The sequence below is a fragment of the Trichechus manatus genome, unplaced genomic scaffold (genome assembly GCF_000243295.1).
Source record: "Trichechus manatus latirostris isolate Lorelei unplaced genomic scaffold, TriManLat1.0 scaffold00003, whole genome shotgun sequence".
In the NCBI taxonomy this organism is placed as follows: domain Eukaryota; kingdom Metazoa; phylum Chordata; class Mammalia; order Sirenia; family Trichechidae; genus Trichechus; species Trichechus manatus.
Genome location: NW_004443939.1, coordinates 35786038 through 35810338, shown reverse-complemented (window position 1 = coordinate 35810338; position 24301 = coordinate 35786038). Strand labels below are relative to the sequence as shown.

General features: G+C 37.0%; 1 protein-coding gene across 1 annotated transcript in view; it reads right to left on the bottom strand.

Moving 5' to 3' along the window:
• The window catches only part of DNAI3 (dynein axonemal intermediate chain 3), a 79295-nt gene that overhangs the window by 36429 nt on the left and 18565 nt on the right, over nucleotides 1-24301 (bottom strand). The window contains exons 5-13 of the mRNA XM_004369145.2: nucleotides 22548-22697; nucleotides 21705-21904; nucleotides 20100-20216; nucleotides 15995-16185; nucleotides 13794-13918; nucleotides 8018-8107; nucleotides 6751-6837; nucleotides 5055-5183; nucleotides 1964-2037 (exon numbers count right to left, since the gene is read on the bottom strand). Of these exons, the coding sequence (XP_004369202.1) occupies nucleotides 1964-2037; nucleotides 5055-5183; nucleotides 6751-6837; nucleotides 8018-8107; nucleotides 13794-13918; nucleotides 15995-16185; nucleotides 20100-20216; nucleotides 21705-21904; nucleotides 22548-22697 (1163 nt within the window). The remainder of the gene's footprint in view (nucleotides 1-1963; nucleotides 2038-5054; nucleotides 5184-6750; nucleotides 6838-8017; nucleotides 8108-13793; nucleotides 13919-15994; nucleotides 16186-20099; nucleotides 20217-21704; nucleotides 21905-22547; nucleotides 22698-24301) is intronic.

The following is a 24301-nucleotide window of genomic DNA, read 5'->3' as shown; positions in this document are numbered from 1 at the left end:
CAAATGTCTATTCGTGTGATGGCTCTTATTTCTCTAGGATATATTCCTAGGAGTGGGATTGCTGGATCGTATGGTATTTCTATTTCTAGCTTTCTAAGGAAGCGCCATATTGTTTTCCAAAATGGTTGTGCCATTTTGCATTCCCACCAGCAGTGCATAAGAGTTCCAATCTCCCCGCAGCCTCTCCAACATTTATTATTTCTGTTTTTTTGATTAGTGCCAGTAATGCCAGGGTGAGATGGTATCTCATTGTGATTTTGATTTGCATTTCTCTGATGGCTAGTGATCGCGAGCATTTCCTCATGTGTCTGTTAGCTGCTTAAATGTCTTCTTTGGTGAAGTGTCTGTTCATTTCCTTTGCCCATTTTTTAAATGGATTATTTGTCTTTTTGTTGTAGAGATGTTGGATTTTCCTGCAGATTTTAGAGATTAGACCTTCATCTGATTTGTCATAGCCAAAAAATTTTTCCCATTCTGTAGGTTCTCTTTTTACTTTTTTGGTAAAGTCTTTTGATGAGCATAAGTGTTTAATTTTTAGAAGATCTCAGTTATCTAGTTTATCTTCTGGAGTTTGTGTGTGGTTAGTTATGGTTTGTATCCTGTTAATGTCATGTATTAGGGCCTTTAGCTATGATTCTGTTTTTCTTCTATGATCTTTATAGTTTTTGGTTTTATACTTAGGTCTTTGATCCATTTTGAATTAGTTTTTGTGTATGATGTGAGGTATGGGTCCTGTTTCATTTTTTTGCAGATGGACAACCAGTTTGCCAGCACCATTTGTTAAAAAGACTATCTAATCCCCATTTGATGGACTTTGGGCCCTAGTCGAAGATTAGGTGACAGTAGGTGGATGGATTTACATCTAGGTTCTCAATTCTGTTCCATTGGTCAATGTGTCTGTTGTTGTACCAGTACCAGGCTGTTTTGACTACCGTAGCTGTAGAGTAGGTTCTGAGGTCAGGTAGTGCAAGTCCTCCTACTTTATTCTTCTTCTTCAATAGTGTTTTACTTATCCAGGGCCTCTTCCCTTTCCATATAAAGTTAATGATTAGTTTTTCCATCTCTTTAAAAAATACTGTTGGTATTTGGACTGGGATTGCATTGTATTGGTAGATTGCTTTGAGTAGAATTGATACTTTCACAATGTTAAGTTTACCTATTCATGAGCATGGTATGTTTTTCCATTTCTATAGATCTCTTTTGGTTTCTTGTAGTAGTGTTTTGCAGTTTTCTTTGTATAGGTCTTTTACATCCCTGTTAGATTCGTTCCTCAGTATTTAATTTTTTTAGAGGCTAGAATAAATGGTATTGTTTTCCTGATTTTCTTTTTGTCATTCTCTTTATTAGTCTATAGTAATCCAATTGATTTTTGGATGTTTATCTTGTAGCCTGCTACTCTGCTGAATCTATTAGTTCCAGTAGCTTTCTTGTGGAGTCTTTTGGGTTTTCTATGTATAGTATCATATCATCCGCAAATAGGGACAGTTTAACTTCTTCATTTACAAATTTGGATGCTCTTTCTTTCTTTTTCTTGCCTTATTGCTCTAGCTAGGACTTCTACCACAATGTTAAATAGGAGTGGTGATAAAGGGCATCCTTGTCTTGTTCTGGTTTTCAAGGCAAATGTTTTCAGCCTCTCTCCATTAAGAATGATGTTGGTTGTTTTGGTTTTGTATAGATGCCCTTTATTATGTTGAGGAATTTCCCTTCTATACCTATTTTATTGAGAGTTTTCATCAGGAATGGGTGTCGGTTGGACTTTTCTTTTTATAATATATTTATACTTATAAAAAGATTTTTTTAAAGTAGCAACAATCTATAACTTCTGTCCTTTAGTTATATTAAGTTTATTTGCTACAATAAAGATTACTTAAGGAACAGAAGACAATGATTTTAGGAACATGTAAGAAAAAAGAATATATTATATGAATACATATTATAAAATGCTTACAATAAAACATACCAATCTGCTGAACATGTCACAAGTTGGCAGCATATTTCACTTCGATTCTCAAAGACAGAACCCATCCTGTTAATCTATTTTAAAAAAGTAATTATAACAAATAAATGTGTATCTAAAACAGCAGTGATTTTTTTCTCATAGCTTTATGTGCTTTTTATCTTTTAAATTTTTTCTTTTTTGTTTTAATTTTTATAAAAAGAACATAACATTATCACAGAAGTTTGCACAAAATTATAAAATCAAATATAATTCTGCCATATATTCTTTTCCCATCTTTTTTCATAGAAACACTTTTACATAGTTTTAATTAGAATGTATATAATTTTTTATCCTGAGATTTTTCACTTAACATAATTTGAACATTGAATCATTTAAATAGTTTTATAATGTTTTTTATAGTAGATGTTGTACCATAATTTAACTATCCATTATTATTAGACATGTAAGTTCTTTCAGTTTTGCACTATTAATTGTGGAGCCAAACATAGGAACTTTCATGAGATTGTTAAGCAGGAAAGGTCAACTGAAAAGAGGCTTAGTGTTAAATAAGATACCAGTGGTGTGCAGTTGCCAGTGCCTACTGTGTTTTTGAGGAATTAGCAGCAGACCTCCACAAGCACACATGGGATTTGCAGGAGGGTTTAAGACTCCTTTAGGGTACCAAAAAAAAAAAAAAAAAAAAAAACCAAACCTGTTGCCATCAAGTCTATTCCAACTCATGGCAACCCTCTGTGTGCTGAGTAGAACTGTGCTCCATAGGATTTTCAAGGTCAGACCTATCTTCCAAGGCACCTCTGAGTGGGTTCAAACCACCAACCTTTTGGCTACTAGTCAAGTGCTTACCCATTTGCACCACCCAGGGTACTAAAATTCCAATCAACCAGCTTTCAAATGACCTGAAAGTTTTTGTGGTAACCTGTCTATGAAGGCATCACTCTCGAATCATCAGGAAACATGCTCCTCTTCACTTCTCCACCCTCCTGATAGGGCTGATGAGCATAGTAGTAAACAAAGGTGGGACTTCCAGCAGCAAAAGGAGTTCAGGTAGGACTGGGAGGAAGGATGAGAATAGGGGCACTGGTGAGGCTGTCGGGTGTCACAGGAGCTAGGCAACCACAAAACATGGCTGACACCACTGCAGCCTGAACCATTTCAGACCAGGGTAGGGGCTGGCAACTTCCACTCCTATCTGATAAGCAACCTCAGAACCCACACTGCCTCTCTCTCTACTGAGGCTTTCCTGCTGTGTGAAGTGGGAGACTCCGAGAGACGCTTGCTCTCGGGTTCCTGGTTGGGTCAAGACATCCATCTATGGAAAACACATAGGGCTGGGGATTCTCCACTGCTGTGGAAATCAGGGGTGGAAGGGTAGTAGAGTGGGGGTGGCATGTGTGTTTGAAATGATTTCTGAAAAAACATATTTGTACCAAATAGAAGGCTTAGTAAATGGAAGGTCTTAAAATCATATATAATTCTACCTTGTATTCTTTGCCTATTTTCTGTCATGGATAGACTTGGACGTGATTTTTTAAAAGGCGTGCACGTAATTTTGTATCTTGAGATATACATTGGATTATTTCTGAGTATGAATTCAAGAAATTGGAATTACTGATCAAAAAGTTTGAAAATTTGTATTATTCAAGAACCACACTGATTAATTGCATTCCAAAATTTTAAACCAGTTTTACACTGCAACCGGCAATGCTAGAATTTACCAGTTTCACCACCTTATCTTTTCTAACACAGGGTATTATTTAAAAATCAAATAAGCCAAAAACAGTACATTATTGTTGCTTTAGTATTAATTTTTTTTGCTATTAGAAAGGCTGAATTGATCTACTAATTGTTTTTCATATTGATTTCACTAATTGTTTTTATTTAGTATATGTCTTTTGCTTATTTATTGGAAATTTTTTTTCCATCCTTTGATTTTTAATAAATTTACATCTTTCTTTCTAAGGTGTGTGTCTTGTAGACAGCGTATTGATAGATCCTGTTTTTTTAATCCATTCTGTCACTCTCTGTCTCTTTATGGGTGCATTTAGGCCATTTACATGGAAATTTTTATATTTATCATATTCAGTACAAATATCTTCTTGTATTTTGTTACTGCCCTTTACCTTTTAATTTAGAAATTTACATATGTGTGTTTTGCAACTGTTAACCTCTTCTTTTGTGACGTCTTTCAACATAATAAGCTTAGAAAACTAGCCCTATTCCAGAAATCTGACATTCTATTCTGATTTGCTGTATTTTTTCTATAATTCAATTTTTTAAATTTATAATCCATGTAGAATTAATTTTTTTGTATGGTGTGAGTTACTAGTTGAAATGGAGTTCCTTCTCTTGTATTGTGATACTTCCACTATCATGTTAAATCTTACAGATAACAGAAACTATGTTTATTATGATATATTACTACTTTAAAAATTATTGTTGCTTCACATAATACATTTGAATATTTGGAAGTGCTAATCACCTCTCGTAACTCTAATTTTTTGATATTCTCATCAGTTAATTCTTCAAAGTACATAGTGTAGACCCTTGGTATCCTTGAAGGAAACATTTGGGGAGCTTTACTAGTTCCCACATTCACAAACACCATATTCTGTGAGGTTATAGTCAGGTACAGAACCACGAGGTCAAACTGAAATGCAGACACTGGGCAGTCAGGTAGGCTCACTCACTTGTTAAACAGTTTTCACCCACCAGCCTCAGAGCACACTCAATTCAAGATGGTGCTTCAGGAAAAGTACACATTATTTGTATGACTAATCTTCAAGCCTGCCCCCAAATAGCTGAAATCATATATTTTAAATTCACAAATGCTAAGGGTGTAATATATTTGCATTTCATTTTTACATATAAAATCCCCATCTTCTTCATTATTGTATTGCAACGATTTTGAATCCATCATTTTTTTTTAGTGGTTATAAACAATCAATGCTGAAAGATTGTCTTTATTCTTATCCGCAAGTCAGATGTTGATTTGGCATGTAAGTGAATTTCTGACTTGAAACATTCTTTTTGTATAAAATCTTCTGGAAAATTACAATCCAGGAAGAAGAAGTGTTAAGCCATCAATACTCACTTCAAATGTGTCAGACAGCCAATGTATATCTGTAATTACTTTCTTATGGCCATTTTCTATTGAAGAGACAGCACAGTGTCTGATATACATTGCTTCTTTATTACTCTCTGGTTCAAGGAGAAACATGGGCTGGAAGAATGGTAAAAGAAAGTTAGGTGCTAATTTGAGAGAGCTAATAAATAAACTGATACTTTATTCATTATACCTGTTGTTATGGATTGAACTGTGTCCCCCTCAAACAAAGATATGTTAAAGTCATAACCCCTACTACTTGTGAAGTGACCTCATTTGGAAGTAGTGACTCTGCAGATGTAATCCAGTAAAGATGAGGTCATACAGGATTAGGATCGGCCCTAATCAAAAGTGACCGGTGTCTTTGTAAGAAGAAGAGAAGAGACATACACATACAGAGCAAGGGCAACTGGTTTATCTGTGTTTATGTCTATGCCTCCTTCAGTTTAGTCTAAGATTTTATCTCTAAACTTAAGGAGTATTAGATATATATAATAAAAAAAAAAAAATCATTGCCATTGAGTCAATTCCAACTCATAGTGACCCCATAGGACAGAGTAGAACTGCCCCATAGAATTTCCAAGGAGCAGCTGGTAGATTTGAACTGCTGACCTTTCGGTTAGCAGCCAAGCTCTTAACCACTGCACCAAAGGAAGGCCATGTGAAGACAGAGGCAGAGATTGAAGTGATGCAGCTTCAAGCTAAGGAATGCCAGGGATTGCTGGCAAACCACCAGAAGCTAGGAAGAGGCAAGGAAGGATCCTCTCCTAGAACCTTCAGAGAGAGCATGGCCCTGCTAACACCTTGATTTTGGACTTCTGGCCTCCAGAACTGTGAGAGAATAAATTCCTCTTGTTTTAAGCCACCCAGTTTGTGGTAATTTGTTGTGGCAGCCCTAGGAAACTAATACACATTATAAAACTAATAACTTGGAGAGATACTAGTTCAAGGAAAAACATAAATTAGTGTTTCTATGTACTATGTATTGAGGTAGCAGGATTATCTATTCTCCCCTTCAGTTTAGTCTAAGAATTTATCTCTAAATTTAAGAAGTGTTATTGATCCACTCCCTAAGAATCAATGAGACATCTCATTTTTTGAAAGGAGTATTTCTTTGCTGCACACTGAGGGCTGCATCCCTACTGTTCCTTGGTAGAAGATCTGTTGATGCTAAGCCTGGGGGGTGGGTGTGCAATATGATGGGTAAGTACTTAGTTGGGAGTTGAAGAATTTTTTTCCAATCCTCCTAACAGAACATTTAACTTCACAAAAATTATAGTACTTTATTATCAGAAAGGATTGTGACCCCTTGACTTTATACACAAAAGAAACGATTTCTGCTGAGGTCAGGTGACATGTCCAAACTCACAGGACTAAGTAAATGCCCTTTCAACTGCGTAAGTTTAGGCAAGTCACTTGGTCCCTTCATTTTATTAAAAAATAAACAATAAATAAATAAATAACTTGCTGAGACAGATGATGTAATTTGTTTTGTTGTGTTGTAATCAAGAGCCCTCATAAAAGAGACTCAGAACATGTCCACGAGCAGATGCAAAAGCTTAGAAAAAACACCTCCCCCTCCCCCACCATTAAGTCTTTTTTAATCTTGGTAACTATGTTTTGCACTTTTTGATAAATTCTTGAATGGAAAAAACTTGCAAGTAAAAAGTTATAGAAAGCTAACCTTGAGTGTAGCTTTTTTACTTCTACTAACACCTGTCTTAATGTTTTCTATGCGATCTGCATGGGCTGTTATATCCCACAAGACGATCTAAAACAAAAATAAATGTGATTACAACATATTTTCAGGAAATAGCTAATTGAATATTAATGATTTAAAAAACAAAAACTACTGTTATGCAGCCTGATAAATCAGCCACCTTGAAGGATAATAAATTTAGCCTACATCTTAAGTAAGTCAGCTACTACAATGCAACTTTTAAAGCTAATAGAAAAAAAAAAAGTTTTCTTTACTATTAAAGTAGTTTCAGCACTTTAATTTTTGTGCTTGTATTAGTAGACGCTAGATTTTTTTAAAGTCCAAGAAAAATATCATGTAATTTCTGAATGAAGTCTCTGCTTTTAGAAGAGTTCTTTCTCCGTCTTTGGGAATGTGCCATGACTGTGGAGACAACTGCTTTAGACCTAGTGGGAAACAGCCTGTTCTCCAGAACTAAGCTCAAATGCCCAGTTCAAAAATCAGCCATTGAAGATCCTATGACGCACCATTCTACACACGTAGGGAAGCCATGAGTCAGAATTGACTCGATGGCAACTGGTTTATCTGTGTTTATGTCTATGCCTCCTTCAGTTTAGTCTAAGATTTTATCTCTAAACTTAAGAAGTATTAGTATATATAATTAAAAAAAAATCATTGCCATTGAGTCAATTCCAACTCATAGTGACCCCATAGGACAGAGTAGAACTGCCCCATAGAATTTCCAAGGAGCAGCTGGCGGATTTGAACTGCTGACCTTTCGGTTAACAGCCAAGCTCTTAACCACTGCACCACAATGATATAGCTATGTTTTATGTCATGTTTTCCAGTTAATTTCTATTTAAGTTCTGAATCATCCCCTAACCTCTACCCCCAGGCAAATTTTAGATGAGGCCTCTTGACCCTCTTGCCCAAGAGATATTAATACTGTGGTTTTTGTTCTTCCCATGTAATCTTATACAAATGTGTGGTTCTAGCCCAGCAACACAAATAGATTTGACCTGGTTGTGTGTTTTCAGTTATGCTGAAAACACACAACCAGGTCAAATCTCCAGCACTGATATCATGTCTAACACAGATTTATACCCTAGTGCCTGGCGTGGTGACTGGCAAATAAAGGCTGTGCTCCTTTCTTCTGCTGAATTGAATCCTTAAGTTCAAAAAACTACCAATCAAAATTTATTATAGAATGTTATCTGAATTAATAAATAGCTGAAATAAAATCCACAAGTACCTGTCCATTTATACAGCCTCCAGCAATGATATTAGGGTCACTGGGACAGAACTCGAAGCAGAAGATGTCATCTGGGCTCTCCAGCATTAACTAAAGCAAACCCCACAAATTCAAGAAAGAATGAAAAAACCTTACACATGTCAGGCTATCTCCTGTTAATATCATGACTAGAAGATAATATTAAGACACTCAAAAGTCTAATTTTCCTAGCTATTTAAAAGAAATGTGCACATAGAGTTCATTTCCAGACTTCAACCTCTGGGTTAGAAGCTACTTCAGTTGAATTGTATTATGGATATTGGCCATGTGTATGAGAGTACATATTCTAGGTCTCCCCCTTCTCCACCTTCCACGGAAGGCAAAGGGTTCGTCACTATTAGGGGATGTTCTAATTTTTTATAGACAGACAAACAAAATTATGAGATTAGTGTTTCTGAAAGATATAGAATATAAGCTCTGTGATATTTATCTGTTTTGTTCTCTGCTGTACCCCTAGCCTGGAACATAGTGGGCACTCAAAAGCAAAATATGTCAAATGAGAGAAGACGGAGTCATTGCCAGTGATAGCATTTCAAATTTTAAAATAATACATAACTCAGAAGGTAAACAAACTCATCTGCCTGGAGGGTAGAGAGAGGACCCTGGAGAAAATGCACAAGTGTGAAGAAACAGGTATATAAACAATAGTTAGCACCTATGCTGCTATGGGTACCACAGAGCAGAACACCTGCATAGTTACTGCTCCTCTTTAAACAAAGTGTCAAAACAAAACAAAAACAAAAACAAAAAAAAGAGCCCAGTAGTCCATTTGTTTTCTACTGCTGACCTAACTGTTCTTCAAACTGGAATTGAGGTAAATTATTTTGGTTTATTTGGTACTCTGTGGATTCTAGAGAAATCTTTATTTTTGAAAACAAAACCTTTTCATATTGTCACATAGTTTTGATTAGAACAAAGACAAAATAAATGATTTGCGTTATGTCTTTAAAGAATTATTTGCTTTTCTCTTCAAAGCTACTCTTCAAAAGAGAGAAAAGGAGGGTCTCTCTTTCCTTTTCCTAACTATCTGGAAATTAGTCACATGTCCATGGTGTGGCGTGGAGAGTAGTTCTACATGGCAGAAAGTTAGAAAATCCCCGAGAGAGAATGGTGCCATTTTTCTGGCAAGAAGGCCAACAAGAAAGTGCTAGAGAATCTATTATTTTTATCTCTGGATCTATAATATTTTAACTATCTAGAATCTATTACAGTAAAACTGCCTTGATGTTGTTGTTAGGTGCCATCCAGTCGGTTCTGACTCATAGCAACCCTATGCACAACAGAACAAAACCCTGCCCAGTCCTGGGCCGTCCTCACAATCACTGCTATGCTTGAGCCCATTGTTGCGGCCACTGTGTCAATCCATCTCATTGAGGGTCTTCCTCTTCTTCACTAACCCTCTACTTTACCAAGCATGATGTCCTTCTCCAGGCACTGGTCCCTCCTGATAACATGTCCAAAATATGTGAGACATAGTCTTGCCATTCTTGCTTCTAAGGAGCATTCTGGCTGTACTTCTTTCAGGACAGATTTATTCATTCTTTTGGCAATCCATGGTATATTCAATATTCTTTGCCAACACCACAATCCAAAGGCGTCAATTCTTTTTTTTTTTTTAATTGTACTTTAAATGAAAGTTTACAGTTCAAGTCAGTTTCTCATACAAAAATTTATACACACATTGCTATGTGACCCTACCTGCTCTCTCTGTAATGTGAAGCACATCCCTCCTTTCCACCCCGGATCGTCTGTGTCCATTCAACCAGCACCAAAGATATCAATTCTTCTTTGGTCTTCCTTATTCATTGTCCAGCTTTCACATGTATATGAGGCAATTGAAAACACCATGGCTTGGATTAGGGGCACCTTAGTCTTTAAGGTGCCATCTTTGCTTTTTAACACTTTAAAGAGGTGTTTTGCAGCAGATTTTCCCAATGCAATGCATTGTTTGATTTCTTGACTGCTGCTTCCATGGGTGTTGATTGTGGATCCAAGTAAAATGAAATCCTTGACAACCTCAATCTTTTCTCTGTTTACCATGATGTTGCTTATTGGTCCAACTGTGAGGATTTTTGTTTTCTTTATGTTGAGGTGTAATCCATACTGAAGGCTGTGGTCTTCGATCTTCTTCTGTAAGTGCTTCAAGTCCTCTTCACTTTCAGCAAGCAAGTTGTGTCATCTGCATAACTCAGGTTGTTAAGGAGTCTTCCTTCAATCCTGATGCCCCGTTCTTCTTCATATAGTCCAGCTGCTCAGATTATTTGCTCAGCATACAGATTGAATAGGTATGGTGAAAGGATACAACCCTGATGCACACCTTTTTTGATTTGAAACCACACAGTATCCCCTTGTTCTGTTTGAATGACTGCTTCTTGATCTATGTACAAGTTCCTTATGAGCACAATTAAGTGTTCTGGAATTCCCATTCTTCATGTTATCCATAATTTGTTATGATCCACGGAGTCAAATGCCTTTGCATAGTCAATAGAACATAGGTAAACATCTTTCTGGTATTCTCTGCTTTTGGTCAGGATCCATCTGACATAAGCAATGATATCCCTGGTTCCATGTCCTCTTCTGAATCCGGCTTGAATTTCTGGCAGTTCCCTATCGATATACTGCTGTAGCCACTTTCGAATGATCTTCAGTAAAATTTTACTTGTGTGTAATACTAATGATAATGTTCGATAATTTCCACATTCTGTTGGATCACCTTTCTTGGGAACAGGCACAAATATGGACCTCTTCCAGTCAGTTGGCCAGTAGCTGTCTTCCAAATTTCATGGCATAGATGAGTGAGCACTTCCAGTGCTGCATGCGTTTGTTGAAACATCTCAGTTGATATTCTGTCAGTTCCTGAAGTCTTATTTTTCGCCAATGCCTTCAGTGCAGCTTGGACTTCTTCCTTCAGTATCATTGGTTCCTGATCATATGCTACCTCCTGAAATGGTTGAATGTCGACCAATTCTTTTTGGTACAGTGACTGTGTGTATTCCTTCCATCTTCTTTTGATGTTTCCTGTGTCATTTAATATTTCCGCAGAGAATCCTTCAATATTGCAACTCCAGGCTTGAGTTTTTTCTTCAGTTCTTTCAGCTTGAGAAATGTCGAGCGTGTTCTTCCCTTTTGGTTTTCTACCTCCAGCTTTTTGCACATGTCGTTATGATATTTACTTTGTCATCTTAAGCTTCTGTTCAGCTCTTTTACTTCATCATTTCTTCCATTTGTTTTAGCTAGTCAATGTTCAAGAACAAGTGTCAGAGTCTCTTCTGACATCCATTTTGGTATTTTCTTTCTTTCCTGTCTTTTTGATGACTTTTTGCTTTCTTCATGTATGATGTCCTTGATGTCATTCCACAACTCATCTGGTCTTTGGTCATTAGTGTTTAATACATGAAATCTATTCTTGAGATGATCTCTAAATTCAGGTGGGATATGCTCAAGGTCATACTTTGGCTCTCGTGGACTTGTTCTAATTTTCTTCAGTTTCAACTTGAACCTGCATATGAGCAATTGATGTTTTTTTTCTGCATTTGGTCCCTGGCCTTGTTCTGACTGATGATATTGAGCTTTTCCATTGTCTCTTTCCACAGATGTAGTCGATTTGATTACTGTGTATTCCTTCTGGCGAGGTCCATGTGTATAGTTGCCGTTTATGTTGTTGAAAAAAGGTATTTGCAATAAAGAAGTCATTGGTCTTGCAAAATTCTATCATGCAATCTCCAACATCATTTCTATTACCAAGGCCATATTTTCCAACTTCTTATCCTTCTTCGTTTCCAACTTTTGCATTCCAATCACCAGTAATTGTCAACATATCCTGATTGCATGTTCAATCAATTTCAGACTGCAGAAGTTGGTAAAAATCTTCCATTTCTTCAACTTTGGCCTTAGTGATTGGTGTGAAATTTGAATAATAGTCGTATTAACTGGTCTTCCGTGTAGGCATATGGATATTATTCTACCACCGACAGCACTGTACTTCAGGATAGATCTTGAAATGTTCTTTTTGATGATGAATGGAACACCATTCCTCTTCAAGTTGTAATTCCCTGCATAGCAGACCATATGATTGTCCAATTCAAAATGGCCAATACTAGTCCACTTCAGCTCACTAATGCCTAAGATATCTATGTTTATGCATTCCATTTCTTCTTTGATGATTTCCAATTTTTCTAGATTCATACTTCATACATTCCACTTTCCGATTATTAATGGATGTTTGCAGCTGTTTCGTCTCATTCTGAGTCATGCCACATCAGCAAATGATGGTCCTGAAAGCTTAACTCTATCCACGTCATTAAGGTCGACTCTACTCTGAGGAGGCAGCTCTTCCCCAGTCGTATTTTGAGTGCCTTCCAACCTGAGGGGCTCATCTTCCAGCACATGTATTGCTGCTATTCATAGGGTTTTCACTTTTCAGAAGTAGACCACAAGGTCTTTCTTCCTAGTCTAGTCTGTCTTAGTCTAAAAGTTCAGCTGACACCTGTTCACCACGGGTGACCCTCCTGGTATTCGAATACCAGTGACGTATCTTCCAGCGTCACAGCAACACACAAGCCCCCACAGTGCGACAAACTGACAGATGCATGGGGAAAAACTGCCCTAATTCAGACCAGTTAGGGAAGAATTGGGGTCACCATGAATCAGAATCAACTCGAAGGCAACTAACAACAACAGCAATAAGGGAAAAAGGAAGAAGGGGAGCTAGGGTTTATTAGGGAAAAGTCTTAAGTATGGAATGCTTTATAGAAACAAGGAGCCCTGGTGGCACAGTGGTAAAAGTGTTTTGCTGCTAACCAAAAGGTCAGCAGTTCAAACCCACCAGACACTTAGAAGGAGAAAGATGTGGCAGTCTGCTTCCATAAAGATTTGCAGCCTTGGAAACCTTATGGGGCAGTTCTACTCTGTCCTATAGGGTCACTATGAGTTGGAATCGACTCGATGGCAGTGGGTTTGGGTTTGTTTGTTTGTTTTATAGAGACAAAATGGTATTATATTTAAGTACACTGAATAACTTAATCTAACACTATAAAGTACCCTCCTACCCCAAGAAGAATGCTGGAAACTGGAACCCTGTGGAGAAAATCAGACTTCAGCCTTGATTTATTTGGATTGCTGTGTATTTTGTTTTGGTTTGAGTGGGGTTTTTTGTGTGTGTGTTTTGATTTGGTTTTAGTTGAGTTATTTAAAAATAGGATGATTTTATCCAAAATTCCAGGTTTCTGAATTCTCTTGACAAGTGGGATCATCTGACAACAAAAACTGCTGACGAGTGGTTGTCCCCACAGATGGGCCGTGCACTCTCCATTTGGCCACAGTCTCCACCACTCCCCATTGCCTCACACGCAGTCATCTTCACTCATTGCCATTGCCTACTTGATGATCCTTACAGATTCTTGGAATTGAGGAAATTCACATAAAATGAAACTTGAATAATGAGTATTTAAATAAAGGCCATAAAAGAGTGTGTTTTTTAAAATAAGTTAAAACTTCCTTTTACCATCTTTTCTGAAAATAACATTTTGATTTGTTAGCCTTTCAGTAGACAAAGCGTAAACTTTACTTTTGCTCAAACTGAATTATGACAAATCTGAGTTGAAGAAAATCTAAATTAATGAAGGTTTATGATATTAATTAAGTGATTGTAAAGTATTTTGTAATTAAAACTGCTAAAGACATACATGAAAGTAGTATTTGCAATTTTTAGGCTATATGGATGACTCTCCTTAAATACCTGAGGATGGATGGGATCAGAGAAACTCCAGAAAAGTATTAGCGATGGTTGCAACAACAATTTGCCAGAAGAGTGGACTCTGTCTTCAAAGGTAAGCCGCACGGCCACCGACACAGCTATTAGCCCTGATTGAAAAACAATCAGAAATTAAAATGTGTAATAACTGTACATGGAGGAGTGCTTTTAGTTTTTGCTCTTCTACATAGCCACTATTCATTTCCATTTTGATGTAATTGGAGTAAAAATATTGCACAGGAGACGAAGAGGGTTCTTAGAACTACACTATTTAATATGGTAGCAATAGCCCCATGTAGCTAATGGGCACTTGAAATGTGACTGGTCTGAATTGAGATGGGCTGCAAGTGTAAAATAAACAGAGGATTTCAAAGATTTAGTAAAAAAATGTAAATCAGCATATTATTAATTTTTATATTGAGTACATGTTAAATGATTTTGGATATATATATATATATATAAAATTAAAATTAATTCTACCAGTTTCTTTTTATGTTTTACTGTGGCTATTAGAATTAAAAATTACATATGTGACTCACATTATATTTCTTTTGCACAGTGCTGACTTAGAGAAATTCAACAGAAATATAGCTGGATAAGTAAGGTGTCACTGTTTATTCAGCTACAAAACTGATGTGTAACGTTGCCTGGCAAGCAGTTATTGTAACACAAGCCACAGTGTTTTGTAGGCAAAAGAGGCAGTTGGCCTGATCTCCCTGAATAATAATAATAACGGCAGCAACAACAACAATAATGACAATCTCATACTGATTGAGTGCTGACTATGTGCCAGGCACTACGCTAAGCACTTTATAATCATTATCACATTTCATCTTTGCAACAACCCTATTATTATCTCCATTTTCAGTTGATAATAGGGAAATCCCAGTATGCAGACCCCTTAGGGTGACACATATATATATGTTTTTCCCTAAGGCAGGTGCATTGAGTATCAACAACAGAAAGCATCATTTGTGTGTCACTTTTGCCAGAGACCCGATTATACCAGTTCAACTAGCACTTATTGAACACCTACTTTACAACATTTATCCAATCTTCCAGAATTGTATTGTTTAAATTAAATAAAGCTGTTCTTAGTGGTTCATACTTCCATACTAATGTTGTATAGTTCTAGGGGAAGAGTTGTTTTCTTTACTAATGTCGCAGAGCTCTACCATTAGCAATAAGTCTTTCCTTCTGCATCTAAGAGCTTAGGGAAAGGAGTAGCTGTTTTTGAGGTCAGTATACAGGATTTGCTACACTTACTATAAGCTGGCTCTGAGACCTTTCTTTGAAAAAAGCAGAACTCATTAGTCATTCCAAAAATAACTAAACCAGTGACCACGGAGTCGATTCCATTAGTGATTACCCATTGCCTTCGAGTTGATTCCTACTTGTAGTGACCCTATAGGACAGAGTAGAACTGCCCCATAGGGTTTCCAAGTCCGTAATCTTTACGAAAGCAGACTGCCACATCTTTCTCCTGCAGAGTGGCTGGTGGGTTCGAACTGCTGACCTTTCCATTAGCAGCCGAGCACTTAAACATTGTGCCACCAGGGCGACAATGAGATACTTCTATACACCTATGAGAATGGTTAAAATTAAAGAGACTAATCATACCAAGTGTTGGGGAGGATGTGGAACAACTGAAACTCTCATTTATTGCTCATGGGAATGTAAAATGATACAGCCATTTTGGAAAACTGTTTAGTAGTTTTTTCAATTGTTAAACATACACCTAGGTAACCATTTCTTCCCAGTTTGCCCAGGACTTTCCTGATTTTAAAATGGAAATTTCTGAGCCCCAGAAATGCCCTCAGTCTTGGGTACCCCCTCAGTCCCAAGCAAACCAGGATAGCTGGTCACCCTATATTTACCTACCATATGACCCAGCCATTTCACTCCTAGGTATTTACCGAAGAGATATGAAAGTGTATGTCCATACAAAGCCTCCCTGAGTTAAGCTTCAGTCCTCTCCTTGCAAAATGGAGAAATAATTCGTATCCTACAGGATTGCTGGGAGAACACATAGCTGAGAGATAGTGTGGAAAGTGATTGCTAGATGCCTGGCACTCAGCAAATGGAAGTTATTTTCTTGAAATTGAGTGAGTTTACAATTTTACATATAAAAAAATAGACAATTTCAATACTATCAGAAAAGGGAATCCCAGTCATTTCAGTCTCACCGTTGATAGTTGGATGCCATGAGACGCAAGTAATAGTTTTCTCTGTTAGATTATGAAGGTCAGTAAAGGACTGGTACTCTTTCAGGTGGGTATCAGTCTTGTCCCCAAAGGTGCCTTCTTCTTCTGCCAGGCATTTCCAGTCATCAATAAATGCGTTCATGATTTCATTTTGTTGCAGGGCTATTTCAACACTATTTTTGTAAAAGAAAAACAATTAAGATGTTGGATTTTAGCCGTCAATGATATGACTATTTCAAAAGCTCCTCTCACTTCATTTACACTGAAAGAAAAATTGCTCTCAATTATATTTAGTAACTAATGATTAATTTCATTCCAAATAAATGACTTAAAGAGGAGAAAAAATTCATGGCGGTGTGCTACACAGAACTTGTTTCAAGAAAAAAACTCGCCGTTTAGCTGCAAGGAGTGCTTAGCTGACAGCCTCCAGCACCTTCACCATCTGCCTCTGTTTCCAAACTGAGGCCACACTCTTCCCAGGTCGATATTTGAGCAATGGGGGAAGGGATGCCAGGGCTTGGCCTGCACTGCCTTCTGTAGGACTTCTCAACAGGTCATCTTGCTCTGGAGTCCCTTTGAGTTGGCTGAGACTTTGTCTGAAGCTCTACCTGATTAACTCTGCTTCCTCCGCCTTTATTTTTCATAGTGTAACCCTCAGTAAACCTCTACTTCTAACTCTATTTCTGTATTTGCTTCCTAGAAAACCCAAACTGACACAAAAGTCAATTTTCTTAGGTGTACTTGGCACTAGGAAACCCTGTTGGCATAGTGGTTAAGAGTTTAGCTGCCAACCAAAAGGTTGGCAGTTCAAATCCACTAGGTGTTCCGTGAAAACCCTATGGGGCAATTCTACTCTGCCCTATAGGGTCACTATGAACCGGAATTGACTTGATGGCAATGGTTTTTTTTTTTTGTTTGGTTTATTTGGTACTAAATGATTACTTATACTAAATGAGGGCAGCTCAAATACATATACATACCATATGTGTGTGTATATATATATACACACACATATATATACACACACACACACACACACACAAACCCATTGCTGCCAACTCAACACTGACTCACGGCGACCCCATGTGTTACAGAGTAGAACTGAGCTCCATAGGATTTTCTTGGCTATAATCTTTATGGAAACAGATTTCCAGGCCTTTCTTCCATGATGTCACTGAGTGGGTTTGAACCATCAACCTTTAGGTTAGTAGTCGAGTGTAAACCATTTGTGCCACCCAGTGGCCTTATATAAGTACACACACGCATACATGCATATATGCATATATATATGTGTGTGTGTGTACACACACATATAAAACATATAATTCAAAACAACAAATAAGAAGTTCCCAACCAGGGGAGATTTGCAGTTTAGAAATGTGGGGGAGGGGGTTGGTTGTCACAATGCCTGGGAGGTGCTACTGTGTCTAATTCTATTGCTAAACTTCTGAATGTATGGGACAGTCCCTAAAATAAAGAATTATCCTGCTAAAAATGCTAATATTGCTCCTTTAAGAAATTATCTGAGCCCTAGCCTCATCTTTTAATAGTCTAGGGATCCTGATTTCATAGGTTCCTGTTTTAAGATAGTTACTGTAATATTTACTGTCCCTTTATATGCTTGAATTTGAAAGCTCAGCTCATTCCTAAGACTTCTTAAGAGCTTTCCCACAATTAAAATGCCACCCAAGGTTTTACCCTAATGATCCAAAGTCCAAATATCTTTTTTTTTTTTTTTAAATAAGTATGGCAAGATAAATGAGGGGTTCTCAGTTATGAACATCTTAAAATAAGAAAAAGAACTTTATTTGGACAGTTAAATATAAACACCAAAAAAACATAATAGATACTCTTAAAAAATTAAACAAAGGTATCATTTGATCCTCTTGCCATTAAAAATTAATGACCACCATTTACTGCTTAACTGAATACTGTTTTGGTTAAATTCTTCTTGTATTCCATCTTTCAAAACAGAAAATCGAAGCATTTTCTAGGACCTTGCTACTTAAAGTGTGCTCCAAGAACTAGCAGTTTTAGCATGACCAGAAGTTTGTAAGCAATGCAGAGTCTTGGGCCCCACCCCAGTTCTACTTAGTTAGAACCTGCATTTTCACAAGATCCCCAGGTGGTTCATGTGCATATTAAAATTTAAAAGCCCTGTTCAAAACGAGCTTCAAGGTTTAAACGCAGTTTCAGGTAAAACATTAGTTAGCCTTTCCAAAATCTTATTTCTTTATGTTTCAGCCTGAATAAGAAAGGATTTCTCAAGAGAGACCTTAAAGACAGGAACTTTAGTCTCTCCAAACTCTTCCCTCTCAGCCAGAATGGGGAAGTAATTCACAAGGGAGAAGTGAAGGTTTCCTGTTTCTTGATTTCCCTGACTCTACCATGTGGTTCCTGAGAATGAGGAATTGGAGGCTGGAGAAGGTGTTGTCTGAGTTAAAGCCCATGTATATCAATTCTTTTTAACCACAAAATGACATTTTCTCAGTTGCTTGCAAATGCCCTTGAAGCTTCTCTCTCTCCTTTCAAATCATTTCCTTCTTTAGCAAATAATGGTTCCTTTTGGTTTGTTTTGGATAAAATTCAATGAGACAGATCTTTAGAATTAAAGCCTCTCTTCCAGAACAAAACCAGGTTTATAGTAATTTCTAAAAATTAAATAAACCTTAAACAGTTTTAAAGTTGACAAGTATGGCAGTGATGCGAATGTGGGTTCCTTATTTATCTTGGTCAATGGTATTATAATTCCTGTGCCAATTTTCCTTCTTATAGTTCTGGCTTCTTTCCACATCTTAGCAGGGAATTACAAAGCAGTTCACTGTTCCTTTCTTTAAAAACGTGGTAATTGAAAAGGAAGAATAAAAGCTCAGGTCTAAAAATAATACACAATGTGGATAATTGAGAATTGACTCAAAGCTATTTATTTTAAACATTTTTATTTCTTAAAGGTCTAGTTTTCCCTTGAAATAGATAGTACATAAACAGACTTCTCATTGTTAATGCTTTTATCAGGAAAACTTTTAATGACTACTTAGTTTTGTCAGGATTGACTCCACACCAATGGGTTTGGTTTTTATTTTTCATTTTCATATGGGGAAAAAGAAACCGTAGGTTTCCTTGTTGCTTTTTCATTGCCCACACAGGAAAAAAACATGGCATCCTTCTTGTGAGTTAATGACAAATAATGCACTCTCTTTGAATCATTAATACAATTTTGAACCAGATTATCTCTAGACATAGTGAACAACTTTTGAGAGTTGCTGGAGTTTTCAGGATATTTAATCCAGTCTGAAAGAACTAATGATGTTTTCTTAAAAAAAAAGCTTACCTTGGGCTATGTATGAATTTGACCACTGAATTTTTAATTTTGGGAAAAAATGGAAACCAACTATTGGGTATAATTGGCAGACTAGTACACCATTGGTTCCTCCTCTCTGAACTCTGAGATTAGCTTGATGAGAACTTGTCCTCTAGTTTAGAAGCCCCATGGCTCTGTCGAGGGTCCCAGTACCAGTATGTGTAGAGAAGTCTTGAAGACACCTCTTTTTCAGAGCCAGTAAGAGTGACAGCAACACAGGAATTAGTGATAAGGGCAAGATATCAAAAAGTACAGCTGAATTGAGTTCAGGTTCTCATTTACAAAGATACTGTTTGCAAATTCTTATCATCATCATCATCGTGGTCATCCTCAACATTTACAACATCCTCATCCTTGTCATTCTATAAAAGTCAATGATGAGTTATCCAAGCTAAAAAGGTAAGTGAAGAGAGCACTCAAATAAAAGAAACCATAGTACATACAAAATAATCGTTAATTTGCAATTAGGATAACATCCTTCCACACTTGCCTGTATATACTCTTGCAGGTTCACATTGCATTTGGTGTGGCCCTAGGTTGGGAGGTCTAGGATGTTGCTTAGGAAAGAAAGACGAAGCCTCTGTAGAGTGTGTCATATGCTCATGAATATCTGATAATTGTCTCCATAATTTCTATCTAGACACCATATACGTAATTGTTTATTAAGACTTCTTATTACAAGGAAATATACACGTTTTATATATTTTTTTAATATACAATTTTTACCTTACAGACATGTTGTTAAGAAAATCAGTCAAAGATTTGGATTGTCCGAGTGTCTCTTTTTCCTCTTCTGAGAATTCTCTTGGATAATATTGTGTACTAGCATTTTTGGGATATGTCCTAATATATTAAAAGAAGATCGCATACCAAAAATTAGATCAAATAAAAGTAAATATAGGTCATCACAGTTCAAAGGTTTGCTCAGTGGCAATAATATTAGGATATGATTTTTTATTTTATTCATTGAATATTATATTTTTCTTTACCCTAGACAACTGATATTGATATTCAGCCTATTTGTATTTCTCATCAACATAATTTGTGTACTTCTACCACCTTACTGTAGACATTAAAGTAAACGTTTTACCTGGTTTAATTACAACATGCTCCTACCTGGGCCATCTCCTCATCTCCAGGCTTTCTCTTCTCTCTTCTCCAATCCATACTGCCTGGCTCATCTTATTTTAAAAGCCTTTCCATCCTGCCTCTCCCTTGCTTCAAAACTCGCCAAAGTTCCTCACGGTCTGCCACAGAGAACCCACTTCTCTGTCTACCCTGTAATACTTCCTCCATTCTATCCTCTCCTTGTGGTCCCACACAAACTGTTCTTCTCACTCCCTTGAATTGTTCAGGTCTTTTTTTTTTTTCCCCCCTCAATCTGGGCTGTTTTCCCTTTCTCTATGTTTATAAATCATATTCAAAATTCATGGCTTATCTTCTGTAAATCTGAAATTAGTTAAAAATAAATTTTAAAAAATTCTTAAAAGATGCATGGCTTAGCTAATATGTCTTCAAATTTATACAATATTCAAAGGCTAGCTTAAGTCCACAGAACGCTCCCTCAGCAATGCATTTCACGGCAATTCATTCATTGGATAAATTTTAATTAAGAGCTTGCTGTGTGGAAGTGATATGGTTTGTACCCTCAAGGTACTTTGGGTCTAGGGCAGATGATAAATAAACAGAGGAGCACAATATGGGTCATGAGTCCTACGATCAAAATACCTCTAAGATCTAGAGGGGACCTAGAGGAAGGAGTGATCAGCTCTACCTGGTGGCTCCAAGAAATTTTCACAGAGGAAAGAGCACTGAAATAGATTTTAAAGGATGAAAAAAGGTAGACAAGGCAGTGAAGGGCATTTTATGCGGAGGAACAGCATAGGCAAAGGCAGGAAGATGTGGAAGAGGAAGTTTATTGGAATTGGAAGCAGCTCATCTGGCTAGAGCGCTGAGCACTTTTCTGGGAACAGGGGACGATGAGGCTGGAGAGGCAGTCAATGCTGGGTCACAGAGGAAGGAAGACCTTGTATGTCACCCTAAGGGGTATAGATATATTTCTGTAAGTGATGGAGAGCCAAAGGAGAGATTTAAGCAATGAAGTAACATAATCCCATGTTATTTGAGCACATACTGGGTTGGAAAGGAAAATTAGTTATAAGGCAATTGTAATATTTCAAATGAGAGAACTGAACTACTCTGTGGAGTTTTGTCATCATTGTCAATCTATTTCTGTTTATTCTAAAGAGCTCTCAAAATATTCATGGAAGTTTTTACTGTAGATTTTACTGTAATTGGCTTTCAAAATACGTCAACTCATTGCACACTTACCATTTTGTCTGAGTACTTATGTCATTGACTTTGGGGACAACTTGCATGCCAACATCTTTCTCAAGTTGTTTAACGGTAAAGTTTTTATCTGGGTAGGCTGTACATTCAATATAGGCATCTTTTATACTGGAAGCATTATGGTCACTGAACTTAATGGGTGCTCCAAATGCACTTCGTTTCCGAGATATCATATATGTAATCTGAAACACATATAAGCAGTAAAGGTAACATAACCAAGTCCCTGGAGAAAAATGGATGTGTAGTAGACAATGTTGGTGCTCAGCCCAGGCCCTCTCAGATCCCTCTGTACACTTTCTGTGTGCTCCTCCAGCAACATGTACTTTTGATTCCAGTGGCCAGAACCACTGCTCCTCTTTGGAGGCTGGTCTAGGGCTATGAAAAATAGTTTGCCTGCAGGTACAAAGAGCAGGGAGTGACTGGCAGTTTACTTCTTGACCCATGACCAGCTGGCACATGTAAGTCCTGCTTCCTTGCCTCGGTTTGGGGTAACTATGAGGTGTAATTTATAATCCAGAGTTCACCTGTGGTTCAGGCAGAAGCCTTCCCTCTGCTGGACTTCTATCTGAGACTCCACCCTTGCAGGGCTCCCTCTACTCCCCTGTCCTGCTGCCTTTCCCATTCTTGTATGGGGCACACAAATCCTTCTCTCAGGGCCTGCTTCTGGGAACCTCACCTAAGACAATGGCCATTTTTATATCAAAAAGAATCATATCCCCACAGCAAACATACAATTTTCAAAGTTATTCTGAAACCCTCAGGAATAACTGTTTTTTAGCTACAAGTAGGTAGGTTATGACTGGAGATCATATTTAAGCCTCTGACCTGCTTTGTAGATTCTTTAACTGATTGTTCCTCAATTTCTTTTTCACTGCCCAAAGAAACCCATGGTTTAGAGACAGGGGGTTTATAAACATATATGTCTTCAATAACATGCTCTTTATGTTCTTCAGGTTCTTCTGGTGCTTCTGAGGCCTAGGGTAAAATAAATAGCATTCAAAAATATATGGCCAAATTTAAGTTACAGCTATATTACATATTTTGCAATAAACTTTATTTTTGTATAAAGTCATTAAGTACTTTCTTATTATTAGTCTTCCTTGTCGGCTCATGCTTTTGAGTTAGGAGAAAAAAACTTAGCAAAAAAAAGGAAGAAAAAAGAGGATATATCAAGGACATGGAGAGAAGAAATGAGAAAAATATGGGAGAGGAAAAAAAGGAAAAGACGTGATAAGAAAAAAGCATTTACTGCAACCGCACATCTTTACTAATACGGGTTAGGATGCTAAAACTTAATGATTAAATATAAAACTACTTTCTCTGATTTAATATAATGTTCTTTATCAAAGGGATCATTGTTGTTGTGTGCTGTCGAGTTGATTCCAACTCATAGGAATAAATACGATATTCACTAAATAGTAAGGACTGAATTTTGTTTTAAGGCCAAGATGTTTATAAGGATTTATGTGTGTGTGTGTGTGTGTGTGTGTATACATATATATATAGTAAATATTCATACACACACACACACACACACATATATATATGCATATATACTACTGTTTTGCTTATAATAGTGAAATAATGAATGACCAAATGAGTATCAATGGGGGAATTGGTTGATAAGTTGTGGTATAATCATACAACAAAATCCCATAAAGGAATTACAATGAAAAACTTGATCTACATGGATATGATATCAAAATGTATCAACATGGAAAGATCTGAGAATTTTATAATTCTAAGTTGCAGAATTATTTGTATGAATATGAATTATTGCAGATATAATTTTTATGTGAGTTTCAAATTAATAAACAATTATATACATTATTTATGAAGCATACATATATGGTAGAAGTATAAAACCATGAAGAAGAAAAATATACACCAAAAGTTCAGCAGTTCGAGTCCACCAACGGCTCCTTGGAAATCCTATGTGGCAGTTCTACTCTGTCCTATAGGGTAACTATGAGTTGGAATTGACTCGATGGTAACAGGTTTGGGTTTTTTCTGGGCAGTGGTTATGTTAGTATTTGTTATACTATTCTTTGTACTTTTCTACATATTTGAAATATCTAACTGTAATAAAAAGATTAAACACAGAGAGAAAACCATAAAAATAGTTTAAAAATTTTTTTTTATTGTTGTAGTTTAGATGAAGTTTACATTTCAAGTTAGTCTCCCATACAAAAATTTATATATACATTGTTATGTGACCCTAACTGCTCTCTCCATATTGTGACAGCACATTCCTCCTTTCCACCCCGGATTCCCCATGTCCATTCAACCAGCTCCTAACCCTCTCTGCCTTCTCATCCACGTCTGGACAGAAGCTGCCCGTTTAGTCTCTTGTACCTTCCTGAGCTGAGGCACACTTCTCAAAAGTACCCCTTTATGTCCCACAGTCTAGTCCAATCCCTGTCTGAAGAGTTGGCCTCGGAAACTGTTTTAGTTCTGGGCTGATAGAGAATCCAGGGGCCATGCTTTCCGGAGTTCCTCCAGTCTCATTCAGGCCATTAAGTCTGGTCTTCTTACTAGATTTGAGTTCTGCACCCCACATTTCTCCTGCTCCATCAGAG